The following is a 16,759-nucleotide window of genomic DNA, read 5'->3' as shown; positions in this document are numbered from 1 at the left end:
CCTTGTTATGCTTATTTATGGTTTAATGTTGATGCCATTTGGAGTGACTTAGGGCTTGGACCCATAATCTTTTTATTATTAAGGTCTCAATCTGGCTCTCGTTAATAAACTTTTTCCACTTCAACCGTTAGAGAAATGATCCAAGTCTCCTCAGGCTTTTGGATACTGAATTGTTATAAAACACATCAATTCTGCCAGTTTATAAAACATTGGAATTGTATTTAGACATGTCTGAGTACATACTTGTTTATAGACTCAAAACATGATGAAAATTCATTTCAGTGTCTTCACAGAATAGGCTTAACCTTGACAGTAAGCTTAAAAATAAAGCATTAGTGTCATTTAGGTACATGTCTGAGGATTTTATACTAATTAGATTTTGGGCTTTTGCAATGCATTTTAGTAGGGGCCTCATTCCTGAGCCCAAGTGACCCTTTCACCTCAGTTTCCTGAGTAGCTGGGATTACAGGTGCACACCAGCCGTGCTTTGCAGTTTCGTGTGTGTGTGTGTATTTTTTTTTTTTTTTTTTTTTTTACAAGCACACACATCATAGCTTTGCAGTTTTTAACCAGGAGCTGGTGGAGATCTTTGAAACCAATTTATCCAATTCTCTTAGTTACATTTATGATGAAACTAGGGATCTACCTTAAAATTTTGGGAAGCTCTTTCAAAACTTCAAACACCTAGAAATATATAGTGCAATTCAGTTTTAGTTTCTGCAGCATGGTTTGGAAACAAGATACATGGGATTTAAACTTGATTTGTTTTCTTCTTACAGTAGAAGTAAATGCTCTTGTGGGTTGAATTGCATCTTCCAAGGAAGATATGTTCACATTCAAACCCCCAGTACTGTACATGTGACCTTATTTGGAAATAGGGTCTTTTTAGATGCAATCAAGTTAGAATTAGGTCATACTGGATTACAATGGGCCTTAACCAAATAACTAGGTTTTTTTGTTAAAAAAAAAGAAAATGTGAACAGAGAGACAGAGAATGCCGTGAGATGATAGAGGGATAGATTGGAATGATGTCTGCAAGCTAAGGAATACTGAGGATTGCTGCCAACCATCCAAAGCTGGGAGAGAAGATGGAACAACTCCCTTGGAGCCTGCAAGAAGAACCAACTCCACTGATGCTTTGATTTGGGATTTCTGACTTGGACTGTAGGAAAATAAATTTATGTTCTTTGAAGCCAGTTTTACTAACTTGTTACGGCAGCTGCAGGAAATTAATGCTAATGTTGAAAATTAAAATCTAGAAATATGGCTCTAATTATAATTTCATAGAATCATTTTTTCCCCTGAGTTTCCCCTGCGTTTGTATAAAAGTGAAAAAGTAGAGGGCAGAGTAGATGCCTCCCACATGAAGACAGATTTTAAGGCATTGTTTGATGCAATTAGGGCAGAGAAACACTTGGGCTTCTAGCTAGAGTCTTGGGTTCTCTTTAGCTCATTTCTCCCCTCTAATTAAGAAAAAAGATTTCCAAAGTTTATTATGCTTCCTAAAAAATGAATTTATAATTCATTTGTCCACTTAGTCTTAGGTGAAATACAGTAAACACTAACTTCAAAGGACAGCTTTTCCCTGTGTTTGACAAATGTTCCCAGAAAACTGGTTTGAACTGTAAAGCGGGAAGTGTATTTTCTTGTCATGTCCTGAAATGGAACTAATAAACCCAGAAGGCCTTACGAAGCAACCATTAATTAGCTCTCCCCCTAACCTGGGTTCTCAGGAATTGGAACTGGAAATCCACTGGAATTGATTTCTTGAATAACAGAGCTCATTATGCCTTAGAGCTTGACCATGAAGGAGCTTCCGCTGGAAAGACCTGAGGATGTCATTTCTAACGATCCAAGAGGCTGGGTTATGCAATTTCCCTGTTTCATCCCTTCCTACTTCCATGCACTATTCTACTGTATAGAAGGGCACTGACTGCTGAAAACCCCAAACGAAACAACACACAAGAAGGCCTGATGGCAGTGGGGAGCGATCTGGCATTGACCATCAGGTTTCTGGGAACAGAGAGTAAAGTAGAAGGAAGGGAGGGCAGTCGTTCCTTGGACTGAGACACTCAGTGTGGCAAGTTCCGTGTATGCCCAGGGCATTCTGGCTTCACGGGAATTAGAAACCCTACGAGCAGATGGGGTCGTTTTTGACCTTCTGTACCTTTCTGCGCTCAGATCCAGTTCGGTTAGAGGCGTTTGCCCAGAAGCTGGGCTAACTGACGGTCTGGAGCTCCAGCGGGTAATCAAAGGCCGGGTTTTTGCAGGCCACTAGGTGCGTGTCGCAGCGCTGCAGGCGTAGCGTCTGGCTCCGCCTGCAGAGACACGCGGACAGCACCAAGGTGCTGGCGAGCAGCAGGCCGCTGGCTGCGCACAGCCCGGAGAGCAGGAGCGCGAAGCTGGGCTTGGTGGTGAAGGCGGTGCACGGGCTCCTCCAGCCCGAGGACCGCGGCTGGCTCAGGCCTGCCCTGTTGGCCGCCAGCACGCACACGCGGTAGGTGGTGCCCGGCGACAACCCGTACAGAGGGTGCTGCCGGGCCGTGGCGTAGATGACCCCCACCACTGACTGGTTCCCCGCCCAGCCCTCCGCAGAGTAGCGGATCTGGTACCCGTGCACTACCGAGTTGGGGGCACACCAGTGGACCAGAGCCGACGTGTCCGTAGTCTCCGTCACCCCCTGCAGCCTGGGCGGGTCTGGGATGGTGTCTTCTCCGCTGAGGCCGGGGCAACGGCACCGCGACTGCCTCTGCAGCTCAGCGCACGGGGTCTGTAGGTGCTTGCAGGGATGGTAATCACAGGGGACGTCCTGGTGAGGCATTCCCACCTCCTCCTTCCTCCCCTCCTCCTCCTCACTGTAGTCGTCCAGCAGCAAGACTGGAATCCCGCCCTCAGAAGGACTCGGGTTGGGGGCTTGGGGTGTGGCCTGTGTCCTCTGGCCGGGCTGAGGCGAGCTTATGCGGTTCCACGAGGTAGGGAAGGGGTCCAGGAGCTTGCTCGCCAGTGGAGTGGAGGCAGCTGAGATACTAGGCTCAACGACAAGCCCGGGGGCATGTTCTCCTCTGTGCTGGGATGCGGTGGCGCTGGCAGCCCTGGGGAAAACGCTGGAGTTGCTGTGACCTGCTACAGAGTTGGTCGTGGAAGAGGCAGTCCCCTCCTGTGCATCGCTGTGCGGCCATGCAGCTCTCGTGCCGGAGCCCACGTTAGGGGCCTTGGAGACACTCTGCTGGCCTCCCGCAAGCCGGGTGGCAGGGGCTGCGCTGGGCGCCACGGTGGGACCCTGTGCGTAGGTGGGGTGGTTGAAGCCGGGTGGTTGTGAAGCTCGGAGAGTAGTGCTTTGGTCCGACTGGCACACTCCGGGCAGCTGGGAGAGTGACAGGGAGGCTGAGAAGGGGCCGCTGGATCCTGCAGCTGGCGTGCACACAGTGTCTGCTGCCCTGGAGGGGAGGCCAACCAGTTAGAAGACGTCTGGCTTTAGGGACGCTTCTGGGCAGAGCTTTGAATCCTCACTGCCAACGTCACCCCCTACCAAGCCCATCAACGCATCTCTGCCAGACACCCCAGGGCACACACGCTGCACACATCACCTAATTGATTCTGGGGAAACTTTGGAGGAAGCTCCTGTCCTCACTCCCATTGGGCAGAGAAGCAAACGGAAGTTTAGAAGGAGGAACTAATTGGCCAAGACACCATAGCTAGCAATAGCAGAGCCTATCCCCGGGCAAGCACTGTGAGAAGGAGTCCAGATTCTCTGACTGTCATTTGCCATTTTGTTCTCACCTGTCTGCTTCCTGGCAAGAGAGCACTAGTAATAAAAACCATAGTCGGCCGGGCGCAGTGGCTCATGCCTGTAATCCCAGCACTTTGGGAGGCCGAGGCAGGTGGATCACGAGGTCAGGAGACCGAGACTATCCTGGCTAACACAGTGAAACCCTATCTCTACTAAAAATACAAAAAATTAGCCAAGCGTGGTGGCGGGCACATGTAGTCCCAGCTACTCAGGAGGCTGAGGCAGGAGAATGGTGTGAACCCAGGAGGCAGAGCTTGCAGTGAGCCAAGATCACACCACTGCACTCCAGCCTGGGTGATAGAGCGAGACTCCGTCTAAAACAACAACAACAACAACAAAAACATTCGGGCCTGGTGTGGTGGCTCAGGCTTGTAATCTCAGCACTTTGGGAGGCTGAGGTGGGCGGATCGCAAGGTCAGGAGATCGAGACCATCCTGGCTAACAAGGTGAAACCCCGTCTCTACTAAAAATACAAAAATTAGCCGGGCATGGTGGCGGATGTCTGTAGTCCCAGCTACTCTGGAGGCTGAGGCAGGAGAATTGCTTGAACCTGGGAGGCGGAGGTTGCAGTGAGCAGAGATTGTGCCACTGCACTCCAGCCTTGGCAACAGAGGGAGACTGTCTCAAAAAAAAAAAAAAAAGTACTCATACTAGCTACCATTTCTGATGCTTCCCACGTGCTAGGGGCTATTCTTCACACTCTACTGTGTCAACTAATTTAGTCTGCACTACTTATGCAGTAGACTCTATTACCCCATTTTACAGATGAGAAGGTAGAGGCCGAAGTAACTCAGAGAGATGAAATAACTCAGCTCAAATCAACAGCAGTAAGTAGGCCAGGTACAGTGGCTCATGCCTGGAGTCCCAACACTTTGGGAGGCCCAGGTAGGAGGATTACTTGAGGCTAGGAGTTGGAGACCAGCCTGGTCAACATAGTGAGACCTCGTCTCTACCAAAACAAACAAAACAAAACAAACAAACAAAAACTTAGCCAGGTATGGTGGTGCATGGCTGTGGTCCCAGCTACTTGGGAGGGTGAGGCAGGAGGATTGCTTGAGCCCAGGAGTCTGAGGCTGCAGTGAGCCGTGATCATGCCACTGCACTCCAGCTTGGGTTACAGAGCAAGACCTTGTCTCTAAAAAAAAAGTAATAAAATAGTAGTAAGTAGGATGAAGCTGGACTCTCTGGCTTCAGAGCCTGTACTCTCAGCTTCATCATTAATACCATGATGAGACCCTCGACTGCAAAGGGCCTAGGTGCTTTTCTTTGGAGGGAATGTGGGGTTGGGGGGCAGACTGAGCCCCACTTCACAGCTCAGCTTAGGTGGGAGATGAGAAAAGAATATTGGCTGGGCATGGTGGTTCACGCCTGGAATCCCAACTCTTTGGGAGGCCCAGATGGGAGGATCCCTTGAGTCTGGGAGTTTGAGACCAGCCTGGGTAACATGATGAGACTCCATCTCTACAAAAAGATTTTAAAAAATTAGCCTGGTGTGGTGGCTTGCACCTGGGGTCCCAGCTACTCTAGAAGCTGAGGTAGGATGATCGCTGAGCCCAGGAGGTTGAGGCTGTAATGAGACATGATCGCACCACTGCACTCCAGCCTGGACAAAAGAGCAAGACCCTGTCTCCAAACAAACAGAAATAATTCTGCAGAATGGTGGTGATGGAGGGTTGCCTCCCAAGGTGTAGTGTTTACCTGGTGGAACTGGTTTGAAAGTGCTCAAGACTGGGGGTGTTCCCAGCCCCCCAGCTCCCACTGTCTCCTGGTGGCCAGCCTAAATGTGGCTCCCCACTGCAAAAACAGCTCTTCTAGCCAATAGCCTTCATAGGAATTTCCCAGAAGAGCTCTGTAAGCCCATGGGCCTAGGACTGGATAACCCGGGAGCAGAGGCTAGGTTCCATCTTGCGGATTCAGTAGAACCCAGTGGTTAAACCAGACCATGCTTCCCAGCCTCCCTTGCAGGTAGGTGTGGCTCCTGGCCAATGAATGTGAGTGGAAGTGAGGAGTATCACCTCCCAGCCTGGCTCACTAAAAACCTCCCATGTCTGCTCCTCCATGTTCTTTGCCCCTTCTGGCTGGCTGGAATGGAGGTAGCTTCCATCACCTGGATCCCTGAGTGTGACTACATGGGGAAGGCTGCCCAGCCCAACATGGCCAAAGTACCAACCACAGTCACGTGAGCAAGATTTAAGCTGGAGAACTTCAGCTCCTGAAGGCCGAGCCTCACCCCTCAGCCATATGCTTTGTAAATGTGTTACCTGCTTAGGACAGTTCTCTTTGCATCCATGAGGAGCCAAGACAAGTCACAGCTACAAGTGAGGGGGTTGCCAAAAAGGTTGATCGATAGGACCTGGGAGGAATCCAGGGTCCAAGCAGGGAAGGAACTCAAGTTGCAGCTGAAATACACACACAAAAAATGAATTAAGTCAGGTTTTTACAATTGGATCAAAGATATTCCCAGAGAGGCATGGTGTCAGAACCATGCCCATGGTATCAGAAGCATTCTGATAGGGGTTGGAGAATACTGCTTTGGGCAAAACTCTTAATGACCTCAAACTTCATTTTTTGTCCTCTGTTGTAAAACGGAAATACCAACCTAACAGGAAATATTATACTTCATATCAACTGGGGACAATATTCCCATGACCGATGGTTGTATCAAAGAGTGTGTGTTGGCTGGGCACGGTGGCTCACACCTATAATCCCAGCACTTTGGGAGACCGCGGCAGGTGGATTATTTGAGGTTAGGAGTTCGAGACCAGCCTGGCCAACATGGTGAAACTCTGTCTGTACTACAAATACAAAAATTAGTCGGGCAGTAGTGGTGGACCTATAATCCCAGCTACTCGGGAGGCTGAGGCAGGAGAATCACTTGAGCCTGGGAGGCAGAGGTTGCGGTGAGCCAAGATCACACCACTACCCTCCAGGATAGGCAGGAGAGTGAGACCCTGTCTCAAAAAACAAAACAAAACAAACAAACAAACAGAAACAAAAAAGAGTACATGATGATAAAAGTGTTTGTAAATGCAAATCTCTAAATACAAGCAGATATTGTTATTATGGACCAGTGTTATTGCACTATGGCTGGTGACACTCAACGCCAGTCCTTTGGAAGATGCCTCATTTAAGTGCATCAGTGAACTCTTGATAAGTAGAGAATAACTCCCAAACTTAGTAACTTAAAACAATAAATATTTATTCTTTGGCATGATTCTGTGGGTTAGCTCAGTGGTTCTTGTGGTCTGGATTAGCTCAGCTGGGGCCAGACGATCTGGGATGGCCTCATGGATAAGGCTCAACCAGGTGTGCTGGGACTGCTCTCCATGTGTCTGTCATCACCCAGGAGGCTAACCTGGGCTTATCCACATGGTAGTGGAGGGATCCCCAACAGCAGGAGAGGGCGGGTCTCAGTGCTCAATTGCTTTCCTAGCTTCTTACATCACATTTGCTAATGACCCACTGGCCCAAGCAAATCACAAGGCCAAACCCAGGCTGGAGTGCAATGGTGCAATCTCAGCTCACTGCAACCTCCACTTCCCAGATTCAAGCGATTATCCTGCCTCAGCCTCCCAAGTAGCTGGGACTACAGGCACGTGCCACCACGCCCGGCTAATTTTGTATTTCTTTTAGTAGAGATGGGGTTTCACCATGTTGGCCAGGCTGGTCTCGAACTCCTGACCTCAGGTGATCCACCCACCTCGGCCTCCCAACGTGCTGGGGTTACAGGCATGAGCCATCATGCCTGGCCTCACCACCACTATTTTATCATACAATCATCACTATCCTCACCATTATAATTAGCACCATCACCCATCATCATCACCATCACCATCACTACCAATGTCATCCCCATCACTGACATCAATCAGCATCAACACCATCACCATCACTGTCATCACCATCAGCATCTCCATTATCACCACCACCATCATCTTCGCTAATTTTAGAGGACAAATACCATAAGCCAGGCACTGAGCTAAGTGGTCTACATAAACCATATGCTTTTTTCTCATGAAAAACCCCAAAGCGAGGTTTTATTGTCATAGCTCTATTTTACAGATAAAGAAACTACTTGATATTTGTATCCTGGCATTTTACACAGTTCTTGGGTTTTTATCGAGCTCAAAGGAGTCTGAGCCAGAGATACAAAGCATTTCGCCTCACAACATTGTGTGCTCAATAGCTATTTATTGAATAAAGGAAAGAATGAGTGAATGGTTCTGCCTTTGCTTTGAAAAGTTGTTTATCCTTTTAGAAGAATAATTCCATCTTTAGTGACTGCATTGAGTAAAACAGGACTAACAGGGCCTGCCCCTAGACTTCCAAGGGATTTTCTAACAATATCAATACTTTCATCCCCAGACCCACTCAAATTCTGGAAGGGACTGAACTTGCATGACATGTGGGGAAGAAAGCAGATCCAGACAGAGAGTAGACCCGAGGTCCTCCTCACTTCTTCCCACTGTACATTTCTAAGTGTGGCTTAAAATAAACTTTAAAGGCATAGGAGTTTGGCATTCTAATACTACTCTGAACCGGACTGAGTTGCAAGGTTAGATGGGTGGGTGGACTATCTGGGACCTACCCAAGATATCACCCAAAGGGTGGGGGAAAACCAAGCCCCAGAGAAGATTCGGAAGAGCAGTGGAAGAAAAATTATGGTCTGGTTTGTTCTATAAAATTCAACATAGCGTAATGGGCAAAAATCAGTCACATGATTCAGATGTGCCTCAGCAGCACTTACTTCTGGAACAGAAGGACCTGTAGATGTGGAGTGTCTTGAAAGATGTGCGTGGCGACAGAAGCAAGTGCTGGGGAGTCCTGACAGTCCAGCTGCTGCAAGTTGGGAGTCATCTTGAAAATGTCTCCCTCCAGGGTCATCAGCCGAGGCATCTTCCTCAGGTAGAGGGATGTGAGCTTCGGCAGGTCTCTGATCCACCCTGACTCAACTGAAACACAGAAGGGAAACTGCCCACCACTCCAGAACGCACCAACCCAGGAGGCCAGCACGGCATGAAGGAAAGAACGAGAGTGGCAAGGTGAATGGTGAAGGTCATTGCTGGGCATGGGCACAGTTAGCAGCTCTGGGAATCTCAGAATTGTGGTCATTTGAGCTGGAAGGGTGCTCGGGGATAACCAGTCCTTCCTTTCTTCCAATCTGAGTCGGCCAAGGCCAGAGAGAGGATTGATTGGCCTAAGGCCATATAGCTGGAAAGGGGCAGAGACAAGGCTTGAACCCAGGACACTGTCTCCAAGTCTGTTGCTGCCTCACCTTCTCATTAAAGTCCACACAAAAAATAACCAGACTTTGCTCTGATGTCTGTCAGGAGTGGGGAACTTCTGTGGAATGTAATTAAGGAGGCGAGGCGGCCCCAGAAACCTAATTTTGTGGCTCTCCCGATACATGGAGAACGTGCCCCTTCCCTTTGGTATTCCCCATTCTAGCTGTTTTTCCTCTTTGTCTTTGATGAAACAGGTGGTTGGAGACACGTGAAGTGTTTTTTAAAAAATAGTAAAACCAACCTTGTGAATCAAAGAACACCAGGAACAGGAGACCGGTTATCCTCGCCACTCTCCTGTGGCTTGTTTGAGTGATTCAACATTCACAGAAACTATTTTGCCCAACCAGGTAGAGAAATCAGTGAATTCATCCTGGAAGCCTCAGTCACTTCAGCTAACTGCATATTTGCGGCTCAGTTTTTTCCATTCATCAGCCCCAAAGCATGCACTCACTTCCCCATTCCACAAACACTTATCCAGTCATGCTGGGAAGCAGTAGAACAGAGTGGTTAAAGTTTTGGGCTCTGGACCCAGAATGCCTGAGTTCAGATTTGCTTAATGTGTGACCAAGTTTCACCTTTCTGTGCTTTGGTTCCTTCGTATGTAAAACGGAGATGGTAACAGTTCCCATCTCTTAGGATTCAAGAAAGTGACTCCTGTGTGGAGCTTCAAACTGGGCCCGCTTGCTCGAAAAATGTAGCTGGTGTTTTTTTGAACCCTGCTGCGAGCTGGGCACCTGGGTCACCTCTCGAGGAAGAATGCAGCCCTGCCCTCAGGAGCGCACGCGCAGCCTGGCTCTGCGCTCAGGTCTGCTGAAAACGCGGGGCGCCCGGACTCACCCCGCTCGAGGAACGTGCCGCTGAGATCCAGGACTTCGAGCGTGGCCAGAGGCGCGCCATCCTCTCCAGCGAACGCCGCCTCGGCGATGCCCCCCTGTGCGCCGCGACCCAGCGCGGTGCAGGAGAGGTTGAGGAGCTGCAGCGCGGGGAAGCAGGCGAAGGCCCGGGGCTGTAGCGCCTGCAGCGGATTCCCGGCGAGCGCCAGGGCGCGGAGGCTGCTCAGTGCGGGACCGGCACACGGCGTCAGAGCGGCCAGCTGGTTGTAGTTGAGGTCCAGGGTGTGCAGCCCCGCCGGCCCGCCCGGGCCCCAGCGCAGCTCGGCGATGCGGTTGTGGCTCAGGGTCAGCACCTGCAGCTGCTCCAGGTGGCCAAGTTCGGATGCGCTCAGTGCGCGCAGCAGGTTGTGGCTGGCGTTGAGGCTGCGCAGTGTGCGCGGTAGGCAGCCGGGCAGGCGCTCCAGGTTGCGGTTTGCCAGGGTCAAGGCCGTCGCACCCGCGGCGGGCAGCCCCTCGCAGGGCGAGTCGGTGGCATTGCTGCCACTGCTCCCCCAGGGGCCCTGCTGAGTGACCCGGAAGAGCGGGACCTTCTGGAGAAGATCTGCCCAGCTAGGGCGCAGCACCATCAGCAGCAGCAGCAGCAGGGTTTGCCGCATGGCGTCTGGAGAGAGAACAGCAGGATGCCCATCAAATCCACAGGAACCTCCGAACAAAGGGGCAGATGCGCGTCCCAAACCCACCTGCAGGGCTCTGAGGAGACGCACAGGTCCTGGATGTTCCCTGAAGGGCAGGGAGACGTTCCCAGAGTCGCCTGGTGTGCAGTGACCTCGCCCCTATCTGCTTTTGCCCTATCGTCTCCCCCAGGAGCACCGTGGTACCCCCTGTTCTTCCTCCCCTCAGGGACGCCTTTCCCTCTTCTTGTGAGAGGGACGCCTTCCTCATCTGTCCAGTCTGGGCCTGAATCTCTCAATAACTCCCTCCGTTTATGTGCCCCTATCCTGTGAGCTTCTACAGGAAAGGGATGTCCCCTTTATTGCTGCAAACTCTCCCCAGGTAAACAGTCACTGCTCCATAAACGTGAATGCCCTCAGTTAGGAAGAACCTCTGCTGGGATAGAAACATGTACTCTAGGAAGATTTTGTCAGTTCCACGACTCTCGGTTACCCCGCTTTTCCCCGTTAGACCTGCCCAGCCACAGGGGAATCCTAGTTTGCCTAAAATAAGTCCTGGAGTCCATTTCTTGGGAGCATGCCCGGGGTTGCCTTCAGCAGAAGAACAAAGCCCTGTGAACCCTGGAGTCAAACATTTCCTGGTCCCATGTAGGTTCCAACAAAACCAGAGCCCCCAGTATTAGCCCTGCCCAGGACAGATGGCTGAGAGCTGCTAGTTGTGGAATTTCTGGAGTACTTAGGGTTGCACAGGTCAGCTAGGAGATCAAGCGGAGGAAGATCCAGCGGCCATGGGCTAGCTTGGCAGTGGCAAAGATACTGTTAACCAGGCCCTGGCCATGAGGTCACTGCTCAATATCCCTCATGACTGCAGATGTGTATTCCTTTCCCAGCTCTCTGTGCTGACCAGTAGATCTCCCAGCCACCACGCAGGGGCCAGGCGAAGGGTCTCCCTATTGCTAGCTGGGGATGAAGGCAGTGAGAAAGATCCTGGAACCTGAAGCCAGGAGCGTGTGCATCCAGCAGTGTGTCATGCTTACCTGGAAGTGGTCCTTTTGGAGTGTGGCTCCTCTGGATGCACCTCTGAAGTCCTCAGTTTTGTTTTATAGATTCCAAGGACCACTGATTTGGACAGCAACTCAGCTCTGAACTCCAGAGGGAGACCTGTCTCCCAGCCTCCTCTCTCCCACAACACCCATCCACTGAGAGGGCCTGAGACACTCCAGTCTTTCCCATCGCTCCTCCTTTCCCATCAAGACACTGTTGTTTTTAGCCAACACCTTCATTGCTCAGCTCCCTCCTCTCCCACTAGGGCCCACGCCTGCCCCTTTCCAGGCCTGGCACCTCCCCCAGCCCTCCCCATCTTCACCTCTCTGAACACCACCTTTCCCAGGCTGGAGAAATGAAAGGAGTCAGCGATGAGGGCTAGTGGAGTGCAGTGAGGCAGAGCAGCGCTGTCACCTCTCAGGAATTTGATCCTTCCTGCTCGTGGCTCCCATTTCCCGGGCTGGCTGGAGGCTAAATGGTGAGCTAGCGAGGGGAGCAAGCCACTTCTCCCAGAGGGAAGGCATCCGAGTCTAGAGGAAGCTTGCAGGGATTTCCAGGAAAAAGTGGCAGGAGAGAGGATCCTCAGAAGGGTCTGGGGCAGGAGCAGGCTCAAACCAGACCCAAGAGGCCCCGCGGACAGTCTGCTTGGTGGCTCTGGGAGCCCGCTCAGTGACAATGTGGACGTTTGTCTCTCACAAGGAGTGAGAATAAACAGAGGGCGGAAACGCAGAAAGAACATTCCCGCTCCATGCCTGGGAGGTTGGGTCCTGATTACCAGCCCCAGGTCTCCCGAAGATGTGATGCTTGAGTGAGCTTTGTTTAGAGCGCTTTTGTTTAGAGCAGACAGCACTTCTCTCCCCCAAAGTCCCAAGGCAGAGCCTGGTCATTTCCTCTGAGGGCCTTCGATCTGCATCCTCCCCCAATCCCGCCTAGCCCGGTCTGAGAGTTCATCAGGGTTAATGAGCCGCAGCTTTGTGTGATAGACACTGAGACCAGAACTTTACGTATTTTTCCTCCTGTCATTCCTTATCTGGACAGCCCTGAGGAACTCCAGGATACCTCAGAAACTTGCCTATTAGGGTTGATAGGTTAATTGGAAGTTCCTGAGGATCTCCATTGAGGCCTTCTCCAGCCACAGCCTGAAGAAGATCCTTTGGTCTCAGTGCCAGCTAGGACCCTGCTGCTCAGAAGCATTGCTCCTCCGCCCGAGCAGGGCAGGCAGAGGCCGCTGTGTGCTCCCCAGCCTGAGGCTCATGCAGTCACCTCCCAGGGAGCCTGGGCCCCGGCCCCAGAGGTAGAAATACATGCCATGGAGACACAGGAGGCCAGGTGGGAAGAAGTCAGGAAGAAGTGGGTTCAACTTAGAGGTGGAGTCAGCATGCAGACCAGTGGGCAGCCTGCTTCCTCTTTGCCTTTGCATGGAGAGCTCCATGCCCAAGAATTAAAACATTAAGCCAGGCATGGTGGCTTACGCCTGTAATCCCAGCATGTTGGGAGACTGAGGCAGGAGGGCAGGAGTTCAAGACAGGTCAGGGCGACATAGCAAGACCTTGTCTCTATCAAACAAACAAACAAAAAGAATTAGAACACCATGTTTCCCTCAGAGTTAAACCAGCTAGGTCCACCCATGTGAGGCGACTGACCACGCTGAGGTCAGCAGGGGTGTGGGGAGTCCAGGCAGGGCTTTCCCAGATGAGAGGGAGCCTAATCCATGGAAACATGCCTGGATTGAACAGAGACCCTGAGGAGGAAGGAAGCTGGTTCACCACGGAGGCCTATGAAACAGGACCTTGGGGAGCCATGTCGGGGTGCTACTCCTCTGTGTACCAATAGGCGAGGGTTCTGGAGTGGCCCTGGCTGAGGAATCCCCCTGAAGGCATCATCCTGTGGTTGCCTGGAGTGGCCCATCCTGTGTGGCCCAGGCCCTCTGAGCCAACTTCTTGCCATTGCTGCTTGCTGGCCAGTTTGCCAGTGGTGGCAAGGGCCTGGCCTGGCCAGGCTGACCTGAGGTTGGCCCTCTGGACTGCCCTGTTGCCCTGGTTGTATCCAACCCTAGCACACACATCCTTGGCAGGCTGTCCCGTTCAGCTTCTGAGCTGGGGAGGCTGATGGCAGAGTCTGCATGGCAGGGTTTGCTTATCGGTCTTTCTGGGACAGAGGGTTGACCTTGCCTCAGTGGGTAGTACCCTCTGTGTGCATCATCATCCCCTTTTTAAAAATTGAGCACTTACTATAGTCAGAGCCTAATGCCATATGCATGGTCTCATCTAATCCTCCCCAGGTACTTACTATTATACTTATATTACAGGTGAAGAAACTGAGGCTCACAAAGGTTTGCTCTAGATTCTGGAGAACATATGGAGTGAGCTATGTGATTTAACCACTTTCTTTATTTTTTTTTCTTTTTGAGACAGTCTCCCTCTGTCACCCAGGCTGGACTGCAGTGGCACAGTCGTGGCTCACTGCAACCTCCACCTCCCAGGTTCAACCGATTCTCATGCCTCAGCCTCCCAAGTAGCTGGGATTGCAGGCATGTGTCATCATGCCTGCCTAATTTTTGGAGGGTATTTTTAGTAGAGACAGGAGTTCACTATGCTGACCAGGCTGGTCTTGAACTCCTGGCCTCAAGTGATCCACCCACCTTGGCCTCCCAAAGTGCTGGGATTATAGGCACGAACCACCGTGCCCAGCCAAACCACTGTCTTATATTGCCGTCCATAGACCTCAGCATCTGATACTATAATATGCCCTTAAGCACAAGAGAATCTTTTCCAAATACTTAGACCCAAATTGTGTGAGAAGGCAACACACTGGGAAATTTTCCTCCATAGTTGAGCAGCTCATTCTCAAAATACACAGAGCTGACTTCTTGGGTCACTGTGGGCCCAAGACTGAGGAGGATGACTGGGTAGGGTCCACCACGCACCTCTCAGAGAAGCTCAGCCCTCTTTTCCAGCCTTTTCTCCTCTTCTAGCACTTCTTGGAGATCAGGACAAGAGGACTAAAGTGTTTGTCCTCTCCAGAGAAGAATGCTAAGGTCTTGCATCACAATCCTGGAACCAACAAATATGCATCCTTCAATTGCCACACCAAGTGCTGTGCCATGCTTGCCCTCCATGGCTTTACTGTAGCTTTTCCTCTGCCTGGATGCCCCCCTAGATTGCCTTAGTCTCCATTTCAGCTAATTTATTTGATTACTAGTGTGGGTCCCCTTGAAAGGAGACCCTAAGATACAGACCCAGGTGCCATGCAGGTAATTTATTTGGGAGGCCATCTCAAGGAGTACGCAGATGGAATAAGGATGTGAGACAGGGAAGGAAAGGTGCTAATGATGTGTTGATGAGCAGAGACTGCTGTGGACTACTGGGGCTCCATCTTGCTGGGGGCCTCTGCGAGACCGTACAGAGCATACCTCAGGATTGTTCCATCAAGTGGCAAGGAAGAGGGGATATCTTTCCGCCAGCTTCTGCTTTTTGTTGGTTGGAGGGTTCTTCCTGTGGCTTTAACTTCCTGGCACACAGATCAAGCAACTCCACGGAGGGCTAAGGGGACAGGCAGGGCACTGACAGCACCTGCTAGAGCACCCTTCAAGATTTCACCCAAGCAGATGCCCCCAAGCAAATTAAGTGCCTGCCTTGGTGTTTTTTCCTAGGGAACATTGGCTACCTGCCATCAAGCAGAGTGACGTGGCTCTTCTGTAATTTAGGACTCAACTTCCTGATAACTGGGTCACGTGATTTATTTCCTAGCCCCGGTGCCTGGGGTGGCGTCTGGCACACAGGAGAAATGTTCTGACCAATGAATGGGAAAAGGCACGACAGTGTACATGGAGGATCATGGTGTTCTCCACAGCGCCCAGCAGTGGTTGGGGCAGGACTCAAAACAGTAAAAATCAAATTCAAGTTCCTGAAATTCGCAGCTCAAGTCTTCCAGCATCCCAGCATTGAGAAGGGCGAAGGTGAGAGTTGAGACGGAGGAGTGAGCAGAAGTGGAGGAAGAAAACTGAGTCCCAGAAAACCTTCCAATTCAGATTCCCTACACTGTTAGGATCTTTGAGAGAAAAAAAATCTCTTGGAAGAAGATTACAAGGTTAGACTGACAGTAAACCTACAGCAGCTGGTTGGCGGGGAGGGAGGGCGGGAAAGAGCCAGTAATTATATACTTGGCCACACTTTTATGGATTTAGATAAAAATCAGAGTCATGGATCTTTGGCCTTAGAAGGAACTTTAGAACTTGTCTGGTCCCATCCCTCCTTGTCCACTTTAGGAGAAAATGAGCCCCAGAGGGGGAAATTGGCTTGTCTGAGGTCACCCAGTGTTGAGTTCCTAATTACCCGGTGAAAACGAAGGGTGATCTAATTCTCACTGTTCCACTCTGGCTCTGGGCTTATTTGCACAGCTGACCAGGTCTCACCTGCCCTGATATTAGCAATGTGAGTCTTCCCCTGAAGGTATGGCTAAGTAAACACACCTGGTAAGCATCAAGCCACTGAGCAGTTTCAAGGGCTCTGACTCCAGCTGTTCCCATCTTACCCCCAGAACTCCAGGAATAAATACTCCCAACACAGACTGCCCCAGAGACCCAGAATTGGTATCTTCTAAGTGGGTCCTGTCCAGCTCTCTTTACAACTCTTGCAGCCTGCAATGGGGTGATGAGGGCTGACCCAGGTGACAGGTGACTGCTCAACCAGCTGCCCCTGCCCTGCCCTGCCCTCCAGATGCCAGTCAGCTACGCTGAGAGGTTTTCCCCAAAATACGGGAGTCAGAATGTACAAGCCTAAAGATTACATTCTTCTCTGACACCAGAGATAAGCCAGAAGAATGGGAGGGTGATGGTGGGAGGAGACGGTACCAGGTTGTCAAGTCTCCGGGAAGAACCAGCTCTCCCGAAATGGAATGTAGAGACAAAGTTTCCAAGGGGTAGAAACCAAGACATCTGAGTGGGGTCACTGACGTGGCTGACCTGCCTGTGAGGAAATGATCTGGAGGAAATAAGGTAGTAATGGGTTGAGACTCACGTTTCTTTTCTTTTTGAAGTGTCACTCACCAAGTCAGGTTTCAGCATGAGGATGGACAGAATGCTTAGAATTTTAGAAAATACCCCTTCAGATCCTTTTAAAATCCATAGTGGAAAAG

At 50.8% G+C, this 16,759-nt stretch overlaps 1 protein-coding gene across 1 annotated transcript; it reads right to left on the bottom strand.

Annotated features, from left to right (window-relative positions):
* Window positions 1–195: 195 nt before the first annotated feature.
* On the bottom strand, window positions 196–11,990 carry LRRN4 (leucine rich repeat neuronal 4). Its single transcript, XM_008018652.3, has 5 exons — window positions 11,617–11,990; window positions 9,913–10,569; window positions 8,538–8,742; window positions 6,052–6,189; window positions 196–3,437 (listed from the first exon to the last, which is right to left on the bottom strand). Exons 2-5 carry the CDS (start codon window positions 10,562–10,564, stop codon window positions 2,219–2,221), a joined length of 2,214 nt encoding a protein of 737 aa, XP_008016843.3. The 5' UTR covers window positions 10,565–10,569; window positions 11,617–11,990; the 3' UTR covers window positions 196–2,218.
* Between the last annotated feature and the right edge of the window lie 4,769 nt (window positions 11,991–16,759).

Source organism: Chlorocebus sabaeus, chromosome 2 (assembly GCF_047675955.1).
Source record: "Chlorocebus sabaeus isolate Y175 chromosome 2, mChlSab1.0.hap1, whole genome shotgun sequence".
Lineage (NCBI taxonomy): Eukaryota > Metazoa > Chordata > Mammalia > Primates > Cercopithecidae > Chlorocebus > Chlorocebus sabaeus.
This window is presented reverse-complemented; position numbering and strand designations above follow the sequence as displayed.

Coding starts and splice junctions, on each gene's coding strand:
- LRRN4 (XM_008018652.3), bottom strand. CDS start 10,564: ATGCGGCAAACCCTGCTGCTGCTGCTGCTGATGGTGCTGCGCCCTAGC. Junction 8,743..9,912: donor CGGCACGTTCCTCGAGCGGG/GTGAGTCCGGGC, acceptor TCTGTGTTTCAG/TTGAGTCAGGGTGGATCAGA. Junction 3,438..6,051: donor AAGAGAACTGTCCTAAGCAG/GTAACACATTTA, acceptor CCTCCCCTCCAG/GGCAGCAGACACTGTGTGCA.